The 23494-nt window shown below is 42.2% G+C and overlaps 1 protein-coding gene across 1 annotated transcript in view; it reads right to left on the bottom strand.

The window, feature by feature from the left end:
• sema4c (sema domain, immunoglobulin domain (Ig), transmembrane domain (TM) and short cytoplasmic domain, (semaphorin) 4C) overlaps nucleotides 1–23494 on the bottom strand; it is a 35704-nt gene that overhangs the window by 2927 nt on the left and 9283 nt on the right. Inside the window, exons 2-11 of the mRNA XM_076104559.1 lie at nucleotides 19024–19178; nucleotides 14915–14977; nucleotides 13003–13101; nucleotides 12455–12551; nucleotides 10989–11108; nucleotides 8630–8781; nucleotides 6576–6751; nucleotides 4487–4631; nucleotides 3737–3950; nucleotides 966–1081 (exon numbers count right to left, since the gene is read on the bottom strand). Of these exons, the coding sequence (XP_075960674.1) occupies nucleotides 966–1081; nucleotides 3737–3950; nucleotides 4487–4631; nucleotides 6576–6751; nucleotides 8630–8781; nucleotides 10989–11108; nucleotides 12455–12551; nucleotides 13003–13101; nucleotides 14915–14977; nucleotides 19024–19178 (1337 nt within the window). The remainder of the gene's footprint in view (nucleotides 1–965; nucleotides 1082–3736; nucleotides 3951–4486; nucleotides 4632–6575; nucleotides 6752–8629; nucleotides 8782–10988; nucleotides 11109–12454; nucleotides 12552–13002; nucleotides 13102–14914; nucleotides 14978–19023; nucleotides 19179–23494) is intronic.

Raw genomic sequence — 23494 nt, 5'->3', positions numbered from 1 at the left:
TATTTCTAATAAAATCGCTCTTGCCTCAATTTGTTGAATTGAATCTGGTCCGTTAACATGTTCTTAAGAAAAATGTATCCAGACAGAGATGAATCAACTGAAATGCCAACACAAAGCCTTAATGCATTTTGAGACGTTCCTTTTTGACTTGAAAGTATAAGTCTCAATCTGCTTAACTAAATGGAAGCGATGTATCTTAAAAGGGGATCCTGCAGGGACTTAGACCCCTTTTCCCCACAATTTGCTGACATCAGAATTAAAGGGCTGGATCGGACAATTTCTTTATCTGTCTGAAACAGACAAAGCGCCAATCAAGCCGACTTTACGCTGTGGTTGGTTTGCTGTGTGAGAAAGTGAGAAAGTAATCCGGATTTAGACTTCTCTCTCAAGCTCTCTCTCTTTTTGCATTTCATGTGTCAAATTTCATGTGTAAAACCAACTGCAACACTGCGAATGCCCTCCTGATGTTGAAATGAGTATCACGTCTCTCCCCTCTCTGTGACTGCCATCTTTTTCATATATATTTTTGGGGCATTTTTAACTTCATCAGATAGCGATAGTAGAGAGAGATGACAGAAAATGAGGATGATGCCATTGAGTGCGGCAGTGCTATAAATATCTTCCAACCTGGGGAGGTGGTCACAGTTGACGAAACAGAGGTTGAGATATCCTGACGTTTTACTTCTAGATTGGGTCAAGCTCCAAAAACGCTACATGCATCTTTTTGTCAGACCCCTGCCTGTGAGGTAACGCAGCCTTTCCATTAAACCGAGCATTATCAAAGCTAACCCAGGCGACATCATCAGGGGATATTTTCTCAGACTTGACAAAGTTCATCCAGAGCCACAAGGTAATTACACAACTGTTTTTGGTTCCCTACGAATAGTGTAAAAGTCTGCCTGTGTAAAACTGCTGCAATTCCCTTTGAATAACAAATTCTAAACATGCTTTCCCGTTGTCCTTACCTTGGAGTGGGAGATGGTCAGGCTGTCCACTGGCTGGGCTGTCTCGAACAGCTGGATCTCCTCTATCACGTAGGCCTCGGAGCCCAGGATCACCACCCTTTGCAGCCAGCCCTCCGCTGCAGCACACAGGAGAGAAAGAGGAAGGAGGAGTCAGCTCACTTCACCACTGTTGAGTCAATTTTTCACTTCAAGTTCACTTTAGCACACTCGATTTTCTGTATCTGATCAGGGCAAAGTTTTCACGGCATGAATAGAAACCCATCTTCAAACAGATCTGCGCTTCGGCACTCAGCTCCCGATACAAAACAGACTTCCCAAAAGATATACACCTTTGACCGTAGAACAGCTCATTTGAATATCATTTGATATAATATTTAGAAATATGTAGATACACACAGCTGCAACTGCACACCAGTTAATTTGAATAATGAAAATGCGATTTAATTAATTTGCCTGTACAGCTGTGACTAGATACCAATGAATATAAATATTAAGGATCTGCAAACAAACACCTGCTGTGACTGCACAGTATTTTACTTACAAATGAATGATATGCACAAACTATGCACCTGTGATTGCATAGAAGTTCATTAAAATATGAATGGTAAGATGCCATAACAATTGATTTGAATATTGATGTAAAAAGTCTACAAAAGACAAGGACTCTCCACTGAAAAAGTTTGCTGTTACTTACAAGAAAACTAATGCGAAGTTGTCTGCAACTTTCATCAACTTCAATTTGTGAAACTTTAACGCCAGCTGCACTAGAATCTCATGCAACTCTGCAACTGAGAAAGACGGAAAAGGAAAACGACTTCTCCTGCCAGAGCTGAGTCCAGCTCAGCAAGAAAACCATCTAAAGGTGAATTTTAAGGAGTCAACATGCTGTTCCTGGCCTTTTAAGACCTTGGGTAAAGATAATATCATCAGAGACATTTGCAGACTTTTTTATGAGGTGTTTGGGGAGCTGATGCTGAGGGAGGAGGAGGAGATCCTATGCGCCTCCTTTCATGTACGGCATTGTGAACAAGTTGAGATCCCCTGTGATGAAAAGCGTTTCAGGCACAGCTGGTGGGGTGACCTTGATGTGTGTGTGTGTGTGTGTGTGTATCCATGGATGGAACAGTATTATGTGCTGACATGTACTTTTTTGTGTGGCCCTCTCGATTAAGAGACTGTCACAGATAATATGAAAAGCTAACTCGGTAGCCGACGGGAGGTTTGAGGGAAATACATACACACACACACACACACACACACACACACACACACACACACACACACACATAGCAAGCCACATATCATCACACTCGCCTCTCGCGGTGTCAGGGACCAGTGTCGGCTAATCCCTCAATCCTGTAGCCTGTTTTTTTTCTGAAGAAACAGTCTCGACAAGTGCTCCCTCTTTCTCTTTTTTTCACATCAGCTGTCGCTATGCTGCAGCTAATAGCTAATCAACCCCACAGCCCAATTGGCACTATGAGCGCACGTCTGCCAAGGGCCCTGTTGAGTTTGTGCTGTGAAGCACGACAAGCGGGGATGACTACACTTGGCTGAGGAAGCGTAAGTGTGTGCATCTCTGTGCGTTTGTGTGTATCAGTTTGTGAGTGTGTTACCCACGTGTGTGTGTGTGTTGATTTGTGTGTGTCCGGGTTGGCCTCCCTGCTTGCCAGCAGAGAAGCCCCGAGTCCGCTGTTGTCGCACTGTCAGTTTCCACAGTCGCTCTGTCGCTGCAGTGATCTGAATGGTAAGTAGTTGAGTCTCTCTCCATTCATGAGATGGGCTGCATTCAAATTCACATTCCCTGGAATCCACTGTCGGATCTGTGTTATTAAGGATTAAGGCTCCGTGAGGGATTCCAGGTCCGTGCCAAAACAGGACACCTGCATATGGGCCCGATGGCTACGACTGGAGATATTAATTAAGTCGCGCGTACGTAGATGTTTTCTTTGATGCATGAAGATGGATCTCAGCATGCAAATCAAGTCCTTAATTGAAACCCAGCTGAAGTCTGGCCAGATGGCATGTTGTTTTGCGCCACCATACCTAATGCCAGTACCTGTCCCTGTCTGCCGCCATGGCCTGTAAGCTTTCATCTCTTCAACAAATACTGTGTGCAACTCACACACACACACACACACACACACACACACACACACACACACACACACACACACACACACACTCACCCACCCACAGTTAGGGGAATATAAGCAAAGGCTGTGTACCTACAATACATTTTCTCTGCCACATCGAGAGTACATCATGCTACAGGAGGTGGGCAAAGTAACAGGAACACCATATACTGTATAATGCAATCCAATACAACAACCCTGCAAACAAATTCTAGTTTTAAGCTTAACTTTTATGTATGTATACATATATATCATTTATCACAAAGGTTATTTTGTCCCAAAAACTTGAACTGAATTTAAGTATGCTCACTTTAAGTACTAACATTATAACCAGGTAGAAATATCTAAAATGAAAGACGGACTTTGCTGACGTCGTGAAGTATTGTGGGATCATGGGAGTTGTAGTTTTCATTGTAAAACAACCACCACTGTCGATGAAAATCTATCTGAAGTGACTCGGACAGAGGTCGTGCTCACGGACGGAGTGATGTATTTAAGTATTATTCATGTCACATTTACCAGATATATCATTTCATTCTAAAGAAATTGCCCCAAATAACACTAGCTAAACTTTACGTTAACTCAGTTAACTTCCTCACTCTCTGACGTATCTGCTGGTGTTTCTGTAGTTTGTACCTGTGCCGATGAACAGCATGTTGTACGCCCGCTGGTCCAGGGCGTTAACCCGATCCACCGCTAGCCTCGTGAAGTTGACACCCTTGGTAAGCAGCAGGGGGCGAGCCAGAGCTTTGTCCTCCATCAGCGGGTGCTTCTTGGCAAAGTTGAGCGTGGCGTCAGGCAGCTGCAGAGAGCTGTTGTAGCCGTTCTCCCTGTCTGAGTTAGTTATACACTGCGGCACAGACAGAGGATAGAGAGACGGGGGAGGGAAATGGAGGGAGGAAAGGAATGGAGGAAAGGACGAAGGGAAGAGTGAGAGGGCCAAGAAGGAGAAGGAGGTGAGGAAACTTCTTAGCTGCAGCTGGCACAGGTTGGCATGGCTTGCTGGCTTTGGGATGACTCCCTCCCTCTTTCCCTTTCTCTCCTCTTCTCCATCTGTATTTCACTCTCCCTTTCAAATCCGCCTTCCATCACATCCCTTCCTCGGCTTCCTTTCCTTTCGTCCTGGATCATTACCTTCTTGGCTTTTCGTGTCGTGCCAGCTTTTGCTCTTTTCCACTTTCATCGCTACAGTACCCCACGCCGCCCATTTATACTTCCCTCCCTCCCTCTTTCATTATCCCTCCTCTGCCCACTTATGTCTCCTTCTGTGGCGCAGTGGTTGACAAAAAACCCTAGGTTTTAGAATAATGCTCTTGCTTCCTAAAGTTGCTCTTGCATCCTAAAGTTGCCTGGAAACGTCATATATCACATATATCAGTTTCTTACCGATCCAGGTCGTGGCACAGGGACAGCACCGGTGTAGCGCCCCCACCTTTGAGATGCCTCCCTGTACTCTTTGTAGGATCCTTCAAACACCTTCTTCACATCACTGATCTGGTACTGGCAAACCGCCGACACGTCCACGTCACCCCTGAAACATGGCGACAAGGCGGGAATTAGCGATGTGTGGCGGTACAAACTGAGAGACGGATTACCTGTCATAAGCTTGTGGAAAATGTGTCTTTTCAGTAGCAAACAGCTTTTGGATGTAGACAAGTAGAGTCAGACAGACACGCACGAATGTGAGCTGTACCACACAGAACGGAATATGGTAAAACATAGCATTGTGTATATATATATAATACCCAGCACCCTACACTGTCACTTATTGAGTGAGCTGAAATGATAAGATTTGTTGACACATTTTCTGTGGCGAAGCAAATTGATGTACAAATTGATGTACATATAATACATTTACTTGACAGGCCACCGAAATCAATCAGTTGGTGCTGCGACTCAGGTAATGCATTTAATTTAATGGTAAGGCAAGGGGTGTAGGATCTTTTTTTATTTTTTTCCCCAACCCAATTTCAGTCCCACTTTGGGACTGAAATTGGGTATTGACACATGACCCAGGCACATTAAGCCATACTTGCACTCCTCATGTCACAAATATATTTCATTTCCATTTCCTCATCAGCCGGGACGACACTTATTTTATTTAGCTCTGAAACAGAGTTACTGACATATCGATAAAAAAGGTATATAGTTATGAATCAGCCACTAACGCTGTAGATTTGTCCTGTAAGGAAAGTGCTATTCCAGTCTGAAACAGTGCTGTTAATGTGCAGCAGTTCCACGGCATTTAAACGATGAACATCTAAACCAAAGGACAGCACTGATGTCTTAGTAAGTTAAAAAGCTGGCCTATTCAGTCAGATTATGGCTTGAACTCTTGAGTCATCATTTACATAATGTCCAATTATCTTAATGCCAGGGGACTTTAAGGATTCCCCGGCGAGTCACAGAGAAAAAGGATTAGGCGTTTTTTTCAGCTGCGGTAGGAACTCTGAATGAAGAAACAAAGCTTGAAGTTCAAAGCTGGTTCGCTTTGCGATATGATATCTTATTGAGGAACACAAAAGACTGACATCAAAGGGTATTACCCGGAGACGGAGAAAGTCTCCAACTATCCTCCTGAAGAGAACCTGCTGCCCTCGCTCCTAGTTCTTTCTTGATAAGTAACTCATTAACACATTACAGTTATGTAGCGGTCCAGCAAATGCCAGTCTTTACTCCACTAATGACACCCCAGTTCATTACCAAAACTAAGTTACTATTGTCAACACCAATCACCACATTGTTGTTTAATTAACACTTTTAATGAAGTTTTCTCTTCAGAAGAAACAAGTCCGAAAAAGTTGATTTGACCCTGAACTAATTATTATCAAGCTATAAACCAAGAGCCGAGAACGGTGGACATCAACAGAGTCTGTTTTCCCTGCTCAGTCTCACAAAGATGTAATTTATTACTAAGATAGCCAATGGTAGGATGCATTTCTGCTCCCAAGACAAAACACAACAGGGGGGGGTCATGATACTCACATCGGAAGGTATAAGAAGTGATGTAAATAATTGGATTCAACCAATGACTCAATCTCTAATCTTTTGAAATTTAGGATGGAATATTTGTAGAGCAGGACCTAATTAAATCAGTCCGGCAAATGTGTCCACTATCATCTGAAACAACATTACGTCTATGTGACATTAAATCACTAAAACATGTTCAAGCACACTTGAGTTGTATCCACTCAAAATAACTCACATTACTGTCAGTTGAAGGCCTATTATAATAAAAGCCCAATTACACAGTAAATACCTAATCACATAAAGTACATAATTAGAACTAGCAAATCAAACTGACTGGCTGACCTGTGAGTTGAATAAAAAGCAGAGTAACTGATATGTTGGCAAAGTGATGTAGTGTCTCGCCCTGACAGCAGATGGCACATGTAGTAATTAACTCCCAAGGATGACACTTAAATTGAGCTACAGTCTCAATTAAACGTCTCTGACAGCGCTCGCTCTGACTCACCACTGCGCGTGGAAGATGCCGTAGAAGGTGGTCCCCCTCCAGTCCTGGCCCGGCAGTGTGAAGACGGCCCTCAGGTTGTTGAAGGAGACGTGGCGCTCGGGGAGGGAGCACTCCAGACGGACTTTCTGGAAGGTGGTCCACTTCTTCTGCAGGGTTCTGGTACCACCCAGATCCCCCTGAGAGAGGACATGTTAGGTCTCATCAATGGCTGATATGGGTCGAATATATGTAAATTGTTTTGGATTTGTTAAAACCCCCCTGCAATGTGCCTTCACATGCACATTTTATTCCGTTCATTGTGCCTGCCCTGAGCACAAGCTGCAGCCTAGTATTGGAATTAAATTATGAAATCTAAAACATGTATTTATTATTATTATTTCTGCTTTCCCTGCTGTGCCGAAAACGTACCGAACCGTGACCCCAAAACGGAGGTACAAACCGAACCAAGACTTTCGTGCACCCTTGCACCCCTACACTGTGCCTTTTCTGTAGCAACATAATAACAAACCTGTTCCATGCGAATGAGCTGACAGAACTGTTGGCATGTTGGAAAAACCTCTTAAGGAGCATTTAGACCCTGGGATGTTCACGGGTACCATAGAAATGGAGGATAACAATAATAATAATATTCAATTATACAATAACCATTGCGCATTGATGAGCTGTCCCTTTATATAGCGCACTGTGGGCTCAAAAGAGGCCCGTCTGCCACATATTCCTATCATCCTCAGTGATTGCAGAAGCTGTAAAAAGGAATAAAAAAAAGAAAGAAGCAAAGGCTCATAATACAGCAGTGAGATACCGACATTGTGCAGCGGCAGCAACAGCAATATCAGCAGGAGGAGCTAAACTGTTGATTGCTCTAGTACACATCGTGTGTGAGCATCTGTTTGTAATTCCATTCAAAGAGCTTTATTGTTGATCACAGCGCAGACATGAAAGGGCATTTACCATAAAACAGTGCATATATTGTACACTTAATTAGACACATCTCCTCAGACTGTTAACAATCTATTTTGCTCAGTTTAAAGGTTACTGAGATATGTCTGCGTGTGTAACTGTAACATGACTAAAAAGTCCCTAAAGCCATACGAAAATTTAAAAAAAGGCAGTCACACTCTTCACGGCTAGAAGCACCTCTGATGTCTGGCCATAATCACTGTGGTATATCAGACCTAATCAGTTATCCTAATGAGACCATTAATGAGGCGAATGAAAGCATTTATTACCAAATAGCTCCATGTCAATGTAATTGTCTTCACATAACACATTGTTGGTAAATGGTTGTTTAGCTGAAATTCAGGGTGGGACAAATTAAGCTCAGGACAGCTATTTTCTCTGTGCAGCCTTTTCTTAGTGCTTTTATTCTGGTAATAATGTAAAAGCTTGAAGAAAATGTTTCTCATTACATGTATCAGGTCATGTCTGACACGGAACTTGTACGGAAAGTATCACGTTTCCATCATGTTCAACGCACCACTTTGTACAAGGTAGATGGAGTTGATGATTAGACGGATGCATACAGGCATATGGCAGCTCAGAGAAAGTCGGTCTTGAAAGTTGTGTCCTCTTAGTTTAGGCAGTTTGTATCACTTGCATTAAAATCCAAACAAAAGCAGAGCAAGTGCCGTTGGATCTGAACTGAAACGCCATTATGTTCACTTAGCTTTGTACGTAACGTCAGGCTATTCTAAGTGGGATTTATCAGATTTAAAGCTGTATGTATTTACTTAACGTATACTGGAGCTGTTGAACAACTCTACCAGTTACCTCCTTATATGGGCATCTCCTGTTGAAGTCTGTAAGCCCAAAAGCAAGTGCTGTCTCAAATGATTAAGTGCTCAGGAACAGCTGCCAAAACAGCTGGAGAAAACAGAAAAACAGCTGATTGCAAGCCAAGCATGCAGGACACTGTTTTGCAGAGAAAACTAGTTTTGGGCTTCGTATGTCCCCGTGCATTCCTAAATAGTCAGATTGATTACTGCTCCTTTGACTTAGTTAGAATCCTAATTGAATCTGTTCTGATCAGTTTTGATTATCAGCTGGTGCATTACCTTGCAGACTCGGGCCACTCTGGCCACAGTGAGCTCAGTGTCACAGTCCAGCTCCAACGCTCGCTCACTGAAGAAGAAGTAGATCTTGTCGTCATCCCCCTCTTTACTGCCGCTGCTCTCCCTCACCAGGGCTGAACCCACAAAGTCCGGCTCTGCACACACACAAACAAACACGCACACACACACACACACACACACACACACACACACACACACACACATAAACACACACACACACACACATGGCGGTAAGTATCAAAAAGTGTATTTACACATTGTCTCAGCCTCTAGGTGCATTTGAACTGAATCACAGCACACACACACAGACACACAAGCTTGACACCTCGTTCTTATTCCCTGCCGCCTCTTTGTCTATTTTCTATCAGCACTCTCTCCTTCGCCTCATCTCCCCTCCAGTCATTTCTTGCTCTCTGTCTCTCCATTAGCGGCCCCCATTTTGTGTTTCTCATTTCCTCCCACCCGTTCCCGATTCTCTCTACATCGAGCCCTCATTAGATTTCGATTGATATGTTTTTTAAAAAGGCGGACACAGACATTCAACTAAATTCAGCCATTTTATGCTAAAGGATTTTTTTTTTAATTACAAGGATACAACGTTCCCTCCAGATGGACTGTTCTTTTCTGCATAAAAGCCTGAGAAGCAGTATTTTACGCCATCATGGGACACTACAACTCTCCACTAAAACCCAGGCCAATTAAATGCTCTCAGGCTGGTTAGAAGCCGCTTAAATCAAGGTGAGGCTAGCTTCATTGGTCTACTTTTTAATAAAAGCTCAGCATCAGCATGAATAACAAACGGACACATCGATCCGAACCTCAGCCTCATCTGTATGTTGCTCCTTCCTCCCCTCGCTTTTCCATTCCCCTCACCTATCCCTCTATCTTTTCATCGCCAATCCTAATGTCTGTTCTTTCATCAGCCATTTTCCCTGCTGTGACTTCATCCTCTTCTCTCCCCTTCGCTTCTCTCCAAGTAGCTCACTCCTTTCTCCACCTCCCCCCCCCCCCCCCAAAAGATAACGATCCCTCGCTGTAGCCAAGTCCTGCTCTTCATTTCCTGCAACTCATTTTTTTTTTTTCTCCATTTGTTCTTTTGCATGTTTCTAGCTCACACCTTTTTTTTTAATGAAACTCTGTTAAAAAGAAGCCAGGGTTATCTCTAATGCGATTCATTTTATTCAAATACATATTTAATGTGTCAGTGGCGCAGTGTCTTGGAAAACTTGATGCAGCATATTTAAGTTTAATTCAATGGTAATTATGGAATAGATATTTTTCCATAAATTTGAATTTTCTTCTGAACATCACGGTAGAATACAAGTGTACAATTGTGCATGGAATTCTAGTACTGTAGTGGCGTAGTTTCTACGCTGGTTTGGAACGTAGTGTCTTCTTTTATCGCCTTTCCAAAACCAAAACACACACACACACACGCACACACACGCACACACATACATACAGAGTAAAAGTGTAATGAACAAAGGCTACAAACGTGAGCATGTCTGGCAACTAACTTAGAAAAGTTAGAAGTAAGCTAGTAGTACTAACACTACCACTAGATGGTAAGAACTGTGTAGCTTACTTATAGGTAGCATATCATTAGCTACCCATTACCTGGGATAGCGTTACTTTTGCCAAATTCATCCTTCTCCTTCTTCTCAAAGACTAAATAAAACATATTGCTTAGATGTAACCTCTGTGTTGCTTGTTCATGTTTTTCCACAGACACATTCAAACAGGGTTACATTAGGACTAACCAACATTTTAATTAATTCTCTACATTACTTTATGTACTATAAAACTATGGCTGATTAGCTAAAACGCAATAGGAAAGCAGCGCTACCCTTTTCTTCTATGTCTTTTACAGGCACCAGTAACTGGTGAGGATACTGACCTGGGACATGCAGCTTTTTAGCGTCGGCCTTTTAGCATTACATCATGTATGTAGCCAATAAGAGCAGATTAAAGATCCCTTTACATTCGTTTGAACACGAGATGCCAGCTGGCAAGATTAAAAAGTCTTCTGGAGGCAGTTTTCAAACAGCTCATTAGTGCTGATAAAATGTGCAAACAACGGTCGTCATTTTAGCCGACAAAGTTGTTGGTTGTCAGCTAGAAATGAAAAGCCTGCTGTTGTTTACTTCTGTGTGAAATTGAAGACCCATTGTTTCAAAAACGACTCAGAATTTTGAGTAGTAAATGCGCTCAAAGCTAACAACCACTTTAATTATTTTTCTATCCGTTCCCTCCCCTTTACTTCCCTCCCTGTCTCTCTTTCAGTTGGCGGGTTAACAGCTTCTTTCTCTTTGTCTTTCTAAATGTCCTCTTTTTCACTTACCATTGAGCCAGGCAGGCAAGTATTCACTCTTCATGCTGTAGTGCTGTTGGCCCAGGTTCCTCAAAATGACTGGCTCTGTACCCAGGAAGTTGTTGAGCGTTGCTGAGTACAGCTCCTGATCTGTACCAACAAAATGCAAGCTTTAGTTTAATTCTCTTTTTTCGGCCACAATTGCACGGGGCCTGAGAGAGGGACATTGGTTTAGCGGGGATGCACAAAGAAGCACAGAGAATGGGTGCCTTTCAGTTGAGAGAAGCTGTTCACACTGAAGTGAATGCAGCATGCAAAGTTAAATTGGACTCCTGGACTCTCAGTGCAATCATGTAGCTACAAAGCAGATGGGAAATGCCGCAGAAGTGGGTTGTGGAGATTTGATGGACATTTTATGCGAGAGCTGTGACAACATGGTGGTGTTGTTCACTGTACAGACTGCTGAGATGGAACAAGCGGAGCTGACTGTTGGTTTGGTGTTGATGGATATGAACCCGTTTCCAACTGAGAAGTGCTCATGCATCTTTTGTTTAACGTGATCCTTTAATGATCGTTACACTCGTTCAGAAACACTCAAACTTGTCTTTTCTTATAGATCGTTTTACAGTTAGTAAACAGTTATGTCAAATGCAAGTGTGCGCAACATAGCCTGTCCAGCTATGCAAGGGCATTAACCGCTAAAGATCACAAATACAACATGAACAAATTGACTTTACATATCCGTGTGCTATTAGTGAGTGGGTAAGACATTAACAAGTGGCCGAACATTTAGTGTCCAGATATTTGCATGTATTTGGTGGAGAAACCTATTGTGTAACAGCCAGCAGTGACGAGCATAGAAGTCACTTGATGCTAACAACTACGTCATCTGTGGTCGTGTACAGAACGTCGAATACCATGACATAAATGAAGAGTTTTGACTTGATCGAGATTTACAGTGCTAGTCAACGCGTTTCACAGCTCATGGACGCCGCCGGTGTTTCAGTTAAACAAGTGACAGTGATAACTTGTGACCCTCAGCCGAGTGTTTCCGTGGTCGCTCGAGGTGACGGGAGCTGTTGAAAACACCAACAGAACATGTAGGTGTCCTCGATAAAGCCTTCAACCCATTTTAAATACTCAACTGTGTTGATTTTCTACACCAACCATTTATGATAGTTCGGCTGAAAGTCACCAGTTCACATGGTCACTCATTAAACTGAAACTCCTGTTGCCCTGAAACTGTTGTTATCCTGTCGTAATCCTGTAGAACAGGAGTCCGCTGTCGGAACATCGATCCTGACAGCCGAGCACGCTACAACCAGGCGTCCTGATGCTGTGGACAGTTTAAAATCAATATTTAAAGCTTGCTTACTCGTCTGGATTGCTGGGGTAAAACGCCACTTCCGTTGCCACCATGCGCACGCATATTTTTGCATGAATATAGAGTACATTACAACATGCGTTCATTTACATAAATTCACACTGACACTCACCCACTATGAGGCCAGTATGCCCCTTGGCAGGGTCATATGGGCATTTACCCTTCCCATCTTCCAGATCTGCAGTGTTCAGGGTAAAATCGTCGGCATTCTGCAAGCACACACAGGAACACAGGTGTTTGTGGTCAGTGTGTATTATGACCCGCATGACACAGCTGCAAGCTCTGTCTGTCCTTTCCGAGGACCAGAGCTCCATCCCTGGTCATGTTGTCCTATTGCATCAGTGTCACATATATGCACACACACACACACACACACACACACACACACACACACACACACACACACACACACACACACATGCATTCACACATTCATCTAACCCAGCATGGGATACTGTTTTCCATTGCATTTATTTTTACATTTTATCACACAGTGGTCTTCGCCTGAGGTCAGATGACTGACATCTCAAGTTGACACCTGTCAACATCGGGCTCACAATAACGCTGTCAAGGGAAATACACACACACACACACACACACACACACACACACACACACACACACACACACACACACACACACACACACACGCATAGTTACCACATAGGTGCATTTGGGCTGGAAGGCGTAGGTGCCGCAGGTGTAGAGATACATGTGGTTGTAGCTCTGCAGGAAACGGATGTAGTTGAAGCACTCGGTCTGTGAAGGCGAAGAGGAGGAATTGTTAGAATGCTGTTGTTTGTTGGGCAGGTGAAGCTTTTGTCCTCTGTTAAGGTGAAGTCTATTCCACCATCAAGTCTCTCGGTATGCTCACACACACCTCTGAGATTTAGCTTTTAGTCTAATGCTTCAGTGTGACTTCTTTTAAATCCTCACTCCCTTGAAATACCTCAATAACCTTGAGACGAGATCATGTTTGCTGATTATATCCTCATATTAAAAATGTGTGAAATCAGTTGGCCAGTCAGTGATTGAAAGGATCTGTTGGCTCTGTCATCTTCTGTTATTTTTTTGCATGTACAAATAGTTAAAAAAAAATCAAAGACACTGAACACCGGCAGCCTTTTAGAGCAGATTTTTCTTTCATTTATTAGGTGTATGAAGTCAGCCAATCAACACTGTTGTACAAGTGTCCCATTGAGGACATCCCTTAATATATGATGTAACCACAATTTCTAAGTAACCTTTAAACTGAAGAAAAAACAACAACAGATTGTTTCCATTCAAAAGATATGTGTGTAATTAGCAGTATAATATATTCAGTGTTTTATGGGTAGTGCCCTTCAATGTCTGCGCTGTGATGAACAATAAAGCTCTTTGAAAGGAATTGGAAACAGATGCTCACACATGATGCTGGAGGAATGAATAATTCAGTGCATCCACTTGATGTTGCTTTCGCAGCAGCAAAACAATATCTGTATCTCACAGCTGTAAAAGGAGCAATATGATTTTTTTTAAAATTCATTTTTACAGCTCCTGCAATCAGTGAGGACAATTAGGATGAGATGTGTCTGGCAGACGGGCTTCAACTACAGGCCCATAGCTACAACATTAAATAAAAAGACTTAACAATGGTCAGTGTAAACACCATATGGTTATTCTTGAAAATAGTAAATCAATTCCTGTCATATATGTGTCTATATACGTATATACTCAACTATCTTGATCATGCTGTATTTTATGAAAGACAAATGATCAACTTTCAAAAGGTGAATTTAGAATAAACATTAAGTTTTGACATGTTTTTTTCATTTTTTCTTTCTTTCTCGGAGTCAATTTTAGTTAACTGTAGCACTCCAGTGAACTATTTCCTCTACTGTTTAAAACCACATCAAAGGTTATTGTTGAGCGATGAGAGACGTTTTAGCTCGCTGTGTGTTTCTATAAAATATTAAAGGAGACTGCAAATGTACATTATGCAGGGTACGCAGTGAGGAGCTCTTGCTGAGACTAAAGTGCAAAGCAGTTCACTATCTGTGTTAACAAATGCACCCCAACTGATGGTAAGAACAGCAGGCTCATATGCCTGGACAATGTATGACGTAATGCTGAATTACAAAGAGTTACTTCTCTGTTAAGTAGCATCATATTTGGAATAAGTGGAACATCATTATGAGATTTGTTAAGTTTTTCTCCGACCGTGGTACACCATGATATAATAATTTATATGTTAAAGGAATATTTCCTGCTGAGAGTTGAACGAGAAGATGTCTGTTGAATATGAAGCCTCAGCATCAGTCGTTCTCACATTTTAGATTCTCTTTGGAGCAGAATCCCCTAAAAAGTTGCTGATCCTAACCCCATCTGGAAGTTGCACATTCACTGCCTGCTAATGTAATGACTGGAAGGTTTCCAGTTAGAAGTCCCAGACTGACTTGACAAAATGTAATTGAGCAAAGGGAAGTGCTGTCATAAACTACTGTCTTAAAAAAAAACGACTGCCACTGTGCCCTCGAGCAAGGCAGGGTAACCCCAACGACTCGGACACTCTGTCAGCTTCAATCCATGTTACCTGGTTGTTCTTCCCTTTGGCAACACACTCTCTCTTCTTGTCCTGCGGAGCCGGCCAGTCGATCTGGGGAAAAGAAAGAGACAGATACGATGTGGGCAACATGGCGTCTCCAGGAATGGTGCTGTCTGCCTTTCGGCCCATGAGCAATACATCCTGCAAGTACCAATGTGTCTATACATCATGTTCATTCATGGACCATACAAAGTAAATATACGTGTAAATGACATCACCTCACTTCTTTCTAAAAGGGTGCACTCAACAACCACAGACTCAAATTAATTTTGGTACTAAAAAACATACATTTTGTACATAATGGGCCTTTTACTTCACTTATACTTTTCGATTCCAACAAGTAGGTACAAAGTGTTTTCTGAAGTTACACTAGTTCACCTTGAACTTAAGATACAGTTCGGTCCACAGACTGAGCCGCCCAGTCGGTGCAGTAAAAGAGTCCCAGGTTCAGTCCCTGGCAGCGGTGCCTCTTTAGTTAGTGGCAGACAGGAAACTGTGAGGTCCTTAGCGCAGCAAAATTCCCTAATGATGATGCCATTGTTGAAAGGATCAAAGACTGACAGGCAAGACAGTGTATCACAATGCACCTGGAGGAAGTATCACTCCCGTGACAAGCTTTTGTCCTCCAAAAAGCTAAATTCTGCTGAAAGCGGGGAGGCAAATAGAAAAGAACCGTGCACATTCTTTCACATTTCACATGTCCATACCTCCATCTACCGCTGACTTTTGCTATTTAGTGTTATTCACAGTAGCTGCTTTTTTAATGGCGGTGTGACACATGGCTGAACTTTGCTCCGTGGACAGAGGTCCACACTGTGTTTACTAAGAGGTTTCCACATCATTAGAAATAATTACACTGGTCATTACAGGCAGAGAGCTGCTGCGTATTTAATATTAAACTGATTTACTTGAGTGGGTATAAACCAACAGCAATCACACAACGAGTTGTTGCCGTGTACTGTACTGGTAGACAGATTGAGCTTTACAAACTAGACTTAAAATACTGACTTTTATATATTATGACGATATAATTAATCATTGGGATCAGTGGCTTTGAAATATAACCTGTAGGATCTGTGGTTTTAACTAATGCACTTGAGTTTTTAAAGACAGACGAGATCAAATGAAGCACAGCAACACCAGCAGTTTATTGTTACTTCTAATTCGTTCTCAAGGGACACTCATTAGTCACTAGTCACCGTCTACTTTATTATCTAATGAAGAAACTCAACTCTTCATTTGCTCCACACAGTTCAGGTATTTTACAAAAAGCACCAGGCAGTAGCAGAAGCAGCGGAAGCTTTCTGTGTTAATGCCCGACGACCTACAAAGACAAGTCTGCCAAAGCAAATGTCCTCCATTTCACATTAACACGTGGCACGAATAATAAGCTCTCTTCACATTAGTGTCTTAGAGACAGTCTTTGTGTGACAAATAACTGTACAAAGTAGGTATGGTTAATGTATGGTTAATAAGTGTCTTACTCTGTCAGTGAAAGAGTCTCAAGTGATGAAAATTAAGCATAAACCTTTAATTTGGGAAGGACCTCGGTGCTATTACACGGCCATCTGGTTTCAGCATCTTGAAAGCCCTGTGCTAATCTCGGATGTTTTATCTCATACAGCGTCAGCGCAAGTAATGGAATCCACGCTTTGGCCATTAGCTAATGAATAAAAAAAAGCACACTAGTTCCCGGGCAGCTCAAACTGAGATGGCCCTGAAAACAAATGTGTAGAGCAAGGACGGCTGGATATGTGAGCCTGATATCTCGCCTACTTGAACATTTGCTACATTTTGTACTTTTCAAAATGCTGGCGGTGAAACGGCGCATTAATGTTAGTCTAAACTGTATCAGCGGTGTCTGAATGAAATGAGGAAAAACAGAAACAACATAACTTATATAACAGACATGGGAAAGAACATAACTAAATAATGTAGGAGGAAGCACTTCAGACACGAATGGGAGCTGCCTGTCTCAAAAAAAAAAGTCCAAATTCTGAGAAAATATATCCCTTGAAAATATTGAGGGAAGAAAGACAGGCATGAAAGTAATGACGGAAGACAGCGGCGGAGAAATAAAAGAGTAGCAGTTAAAGGAAGGAAGGGGGAGGAGGGGTGAGAGAGTGATGGGCAGATGGTGACAGAGGGGATGGACTATTCCCTCGTCTTCGCACTGCCATTTTTCTGCGTTGGCTCCTTCCCACTACAATGCACACTAGGGGGCTGAAAACAGGTGGTCTTATCATTACTGTAAGACTCATAACCCTCACTCCAATAGCCACAGCCTGTGTTGCGTGTGACAGTGTGTGTATGTGCATCTAATAACTGCTCATTACGGCTCTAAATCAGATAACAATTCCCAGACCGCTGCAGGCTGCCTGCTACACCTTCATCGGACTGCTGCAATTGTACTGATTGCAATATGGACCAATTATTGACGGAGCATAGCAAAACCAGATTGAGTCTCTGAGGCTTTAGCATCTCTGCGTGTGTGCCTGTGTGTGTGTGTGTGTGTGTGTGTGCATGTGTGTGTATCAGGTCAAGTCAAGGGTATTTATAGAGTGCTTTGAACAAACAGGTTTGCCCCAGAGTGCTTCAAAGAAAAACAAGATACACAAATTAAAACAAGGACAATAAAAACATGATTGAATAAGTGCATCGTAAACTCCGGGAAACAGGGCCAACGCCTGTGAATGTGTGTGTGTGTGTGTGCGTGAGAGTGCCTGTTTACTCCCACACATTCACAGTGGATATGTTTGTGCTGACAAAAGTGAAATATTGGAGCCAACAGCCGCACATATTAGGATCTTAGTATTTGGCAGCGTACTCACACTATTGCTGTTGGAGGCTTTTAGCAACAGATAACATAAATAACTTGCAAATAAAGTAATAACTTGTCAAAAAACATTTGAATTTAGTCCAAAATATATAAAACTTGATCGTGTAAAAATCCCTTTCCTGATTAACGATGACTCTTTATCTTATAAGACCTTGTTTTTGTACGTTTATGGGATTTTCATGGTTTGATTTAGTTGAAAGATTTTATGTTTGGCGCCTAAAACAGAAAAAAATTCAGTTTAAGGGTATTCGTTAATTAAGTCTAAACACTACATCTAATGATAATGGATGCTTAACATCGCTAGCTACCTAATCTTCATCTTCAAGTGCACGTCTCTTTCCTTCATCAAGGACCACAACAGAACTAGTACGGAACATTCCATTTTCATTTAACAAACAGTATTATTAATTCATATTATTCAATCTATGATCTATGTATTTTGTCAGTTTCAGGGCTCCATATACTTTTTTTTTCTGCGAGAAATGCTATATCTTTGGTCAGCAGCAATAAATACATTTTATTATATTTTTGACCCTTTAAGGAGGACACACAATTCGAGAAGGCATTAAACTGCTTGTCAGCTCGTACATTATTAGCTTGTACAAGGCCTGAACATTTAATAAAAGAAGTACAGTACAGGCCAGACCAATAAAGAACCCAACAACTAGTATGACTCAGTGTACTTTATTATGGTACGATTACAGTTCTTTGATTGTTCGCCAGAATTTTTTTTGGTGTGTGCTCTGAAATGTCCTTGAGTCCAAAAATGAGCCAAAAAAGGATGAAATGAGGTCGTTCTGTAAGTTAATAGACAGCAAAGAAGTGTGGCAGAGATTATGCTCTATGTTTTTTGCCCGTTTCCTGCATATTCAAGCTGAATCTTTGATATAATAATTATATCACAGTTGATATCATAATTGAATTTGGCGTATTTAAATGAAGTATTTGAAATGTGTGTTTATCTCTGCAGTGCTCAGTAACCAGGCTGTGCGGAGGAGACGATGCTTTTTGTTCCTGAACTGTCCATCATGAAGCGTTGTGATATTAAATCTTATGTGTTATCATTTAATTTCTCACATTCCTACAAAAGCCTCTCAGACTGTGTGGGCGTTCGCAGTGGCAGTTAGTCAGAGGCAGTATTGTGTGAATACAATTGCTTGTCTTGAAATCCTTCCTATCCTTCCCATATTGACGTTTTGTCAAATTTGAATCCTCTTAAATGGAAAATACAGCTTTTAAAGTGTTGTGTGTGCGTTACCTGAGGCCGTAGCTGTTTGCTGATGTCGTTGGGGTCCAGGGCGAACAACGTCTCCCGTGCTCCGACGTACAAAACCCTCTCGTTGTCAGACAGAGTCAGCATGCTGTAGTTGAACACTCCCTGAATGCTGAACCTCGCCATGCTGTCCAAAACATCTGGATAAAGACACAGAGGGGCATCGTTACATTGCTGATAATACATAGCTGCAGAACTGCTCACATTTCCTTTCAACTGATCTGTTGACAGATGACAGAATAAAACCCGGGAAGAACATTTCACACTTCCCTTGTTGGAAATGTTTGATGTCTCATCTTATTCACACCACCGAGCCTCGCCTACTCCACCACCTATAGCTCAATGTCGTCCATTCTGCTCGTCCGGTACATGGTGCACTTCCCCCACAGCTTTGCTTTTCATTACGAGCTGTGTGTCGTATACAAAGCTTTCAGCTTCACAACATGTGAAAGTTCCTGCTCAATTTAACATTTTTACAGAGGCACCTCGGACACTGAGGACCCCCCTACTTCCGGGACCCTTGCTCGGGCCACACCCATCTTTGAACTCGGCCTTCGTTTTGATCACATCTATACAGTTTCGTGACTGCATCTTGCAGAAATATAAACACCGAACCGAAGTACTTAAAACTGCCTCTGTGGTAGTTCCTACAGTAGGTGTCTGCAGGACCACATTCAGGCCCGCTGACTCACACTCAAGACTCACAAGGTGAACAAAATACCAGCTTCACTGTCTGGCTGGCAATCAACACAACATCAATGATGTAAAAAAAAAAGCATTTTTCGTACGAAAAGCTCCCACGGTTATAACTCATAATTAAGTTTGCCGAAACTACCCGAGGTATCTAGCTTTAGGATCTGTTGTAAATGATTCCTGCAGGATGGAACACTGCACCGAAAGCTTCAAAAGCTCTGTATTTACTTTAAGAACCTCGAGCAGAAGCCAGTCTTCAAGGCAAGTCTGATAAGTTCCAGATCTGCATGTCAGAGGAGAGATAAGGTGGTCTTCTATTTAGAGAAGCTGTGCAAATAAACAAGAAGCAATATTGCACTTGCCCTTCCAGCCCTTGTTTTGATGAAGAGTGCAGTGACGTGTGCTGTCAAAGTTATGAATCTAACAGCAGAGCGAAGGCAGCATCTGGAGCTTTTAAATAGCGCAATATTGATGAAACCATAATCTCACACTGATATAAATGGCTGCAAGTCTGCACAATCTGCACAATCGAAACCTTTTGTTATCTATAAAAGAAACTAACCGTCAACCGCTTCAATCAGCCATTGCTTTAATGGGAGCGTTAAAAGGCAGTTTGTTATCGAGCCAGTCGCCAAGAGGTTTGTATTCATACACTTGTTCAACACACAACGTTCCATTAAGAATGGCAATTTTCAAATTGAGAAAAAATCGGCTAATCTTGTTTTTATAAAACCACCTAAATTGTGTTTTGCCTCAATTGGACACAGCTTTTAGACTAACACTTGTTGAAGAACTCCTACACTCAGCACTGCAGCATTAAGAAGAGAGCAGCTTAATCAAGGCTATATACACGGAGCACCTATACACAAGCAAACAGGGGTTTAGAGTCAGACTTTAGTGCAAAAGGGAAAATGAGAGCCGACGTGGACAGAATGCAGAGCAAAAGAACATTGATAATGGGAGTAAATCTGCAGGTGTGATTACATTGTTCGTTATCCGTGTTGCACATCTTGATGCAAATCACATTTTAATAAAAGCCTAAATGAGGCCTTTTACTCTGATTAGACGATCACTCAAGAGTATTAACGGAATATCAGCCTCCTTGTAAACCCAGTTATTGATCCTAGCTGACTCAATGTGATTTATCTCAGGGCTGTCTGATTCGTTTGGGGAGTGCCCACATTTTTGGATTGTTTCTGATTTTCGCACTTGCCGACAGACACAAACAATCTCAAAAACATTATGAGAAAATCACAAAATGGTCTCTCCGCGGTCCCATCTGCAGAGTTTGTTGAAAAACCAGAGCTGACTTTTTTTCATCGAAACTTAAAAAAAAAGATACACCCACTGTTTTGCTGTTCACTCCCACACACACACATAAATACGCCCGAATACACACACACGCCGTTCAAATCCCCTGACTAGCATACAGACAAACTAGTGGTGCAGAGCAGATGCAAGACGGGAGGAAAGAGAGAAAGGATGGTGTTTAGTTTTCATTATCCACACTCTTGTTGCTTGTAGTGTCACCTTGTCTTCTCTCTCGCACTTTATCTGGGCTGATGGAACGTGTGCACAACGCGAGGCGACGACAGCCTGCGCTGCACGTAATGCAATCTCATAAATTGAATAAGAATATTCCTTTTTTTTGTTTTTTGACAGCTTGAATATATTCACTTCTTTCGCTGTTTCCCCCGACTGAAAATAGCAGCTGAAATCCAGGGAGGGAACGGCAGGAACCGGTGTGATTTATGGTGTGACTAACTGCTCATGTGATGCTGTGGCCTAGATGGGACTAAATAGACTTTTAGACATGCAGCAATATGTACTGGATGAAGGAGCTTTGTGTGTGTGTGTGTGTGTGTGTGTGATAGAGAGAGAGAGAAGAAAAGAAAGGGAGATTAGAAGTGAGGCCTGTTGCTGAACCCCTCAACCAAAGTCATTCAACCTAAAGCCAGTTTTTTGAAGATTTAGTTTTATTGGCTTCAAAAATACAGTCCTCTCTCTCTCTGTACCTGCTGCACACAAGTGATGCTTCAAATTTTCATAGTAAATCAACATTGCTGTCAACGGAACGCAAACGCTACCAATTTTAGACAAATGGTAGCACTAGAATCAAGACAAACAATAATCTTGGGCACATACTGTACTTTGCAGCCAGAGATCTCTCCTGTGACTATTTGAAAAAGCCTCCCAAAGTAAATATTTTTTCCCAATCTCATTTTCTTTCTAGTCTTATATTTTAGAGTAATAACTACTTTTTCTGGCCGCCAGTAAAATTGGAGCATAAAATGTGCTTTTATTTCTCATTTGCAAGGTGCAAGATCCAAGATTGGGAGCATTTAGATTGCCTCTCAAGGGCTCTCAACATGTCGACAACGAGCCAAAGGCTCATAGCTAACGTTGCTAACAATGCAAACTACGACAAAAGTAAAAAAATCAGACAGCATTATCAGCTGTAACCGCCATATGTTCAGAGCAGCTAACTAGTGGAGCACGCTCACATGCACTAAAAACTGTGCACGGCCAGCCCGGTTATGTCAACAAAGCAAAGAGAAGCTCGGATAACAACACACACAGAGGGAGAGCGACTTACTTCTCTGCTCAGGTAGACATTACTCCACCATATCTTTACATATATAATAGTTGTTTGCTGCTATATTAATGCTATGAATGTTAAATACAGCTCCTTTAACATTTAGCAAGTTGAGTCTAACTGAATAGCTTGTCACCACTTTTTTTTTTTTGCATCCACAGAGTGCTCAAGTAGCCCCCTTGGAACTGGACCAGCGGGCCCCACGTAATTTGAGTTTGAGACCCCTCTTTTGAAAAACCTCATATTATACCCTGGGTAAATGTCTACTTTAAATGGGACCAATTTCATGTGAAAGGATACAAAACGTTTAAAGTGTTAGCTGTTAACTCCAGAATTGTTCTGAAAAACACTAAGAGCCTCTTAAAAAGCATTTTGACCATCCTGGCACAATTAAACCCTTCCACTTAAAACCATGCTGCTTATGTGTGTGTGTGGATGTGTGTTAACAACACCCAGCAAACATCATATAGATCTGATCAAGATATGGTTAAAAAATGGCGTGTTGTGAGAGGCACGGGAGGATGGAGGGAGAGAGATAGAGGAAAGGAGGGATAAGTACTGAAGTCAGCTTATTATGTGAAGAGCAGCGGTGTATAAACATTGGAGGGTATGTACGGATGAGGGCGCTTGATGAGAGAGAGTGAAGAGAGAGAGGCGGCATCCTCAGGGGAGAACTGAGCACATCTGCTGTGTTCCACACAGCCAGGCAAGAAACTCCAGAGCTGACACACGTTTACACACACACACACACACACACACAAATCAGTGCACGTCTGAACACACACATAAAGTTGATGGGTAAGCTGAAAGACACATTGCATTTGCACACACACACACACACACTCGCATGCAGAGTCCTGGATAGTTCTCCAGGGTACCTGCTCAGTGACTTGAGCATCTCTCCACCAACAGAGGGAAAGTTTTGCTCCGAGTGGCTTGTTTGAAGTGATCAGCGGCTCTGTCATTAAGAGGCGATACGGGCAGAAGCACTTACCATCTGCCACCACTCTGTGGCAGCCCTGAGGCTACCTGCTGTGTGTGTGTGTGTGTGTGTGTGTGTGTGTGTGTGTGTGTGTGTGTGTTGTAACCTGAGTGGCTGTGGGTGTCTCTGTAACAGACACAAGGCTGTCCACACCTGTGGTTCGTCACTATTTATGTGCAAGTGAA

The sequence above is a fragment of the Anarhichas minor genome, unplaced genomic scaffold, assembly GCF_050575085.1.
Source record: "Anarhichas minor isolate MPS153535 unplaced genomic scaffold, ASM5057508v1 ptg000030l, whole genome shotgun sequence".
Classification (NCBI taxonomy): domain Eukaryota; kingdom Metazoa; phylum Chordata; class Actinopteri; order Perciformes; family Anarhichadidae; genus Anarhichas; species Anarhichas minor.
The sequence above is the reverse complement of the archived record's forward strand: the minus strand, read 5'-3'. Positions and strand labels throughout refer to the sequence as shown.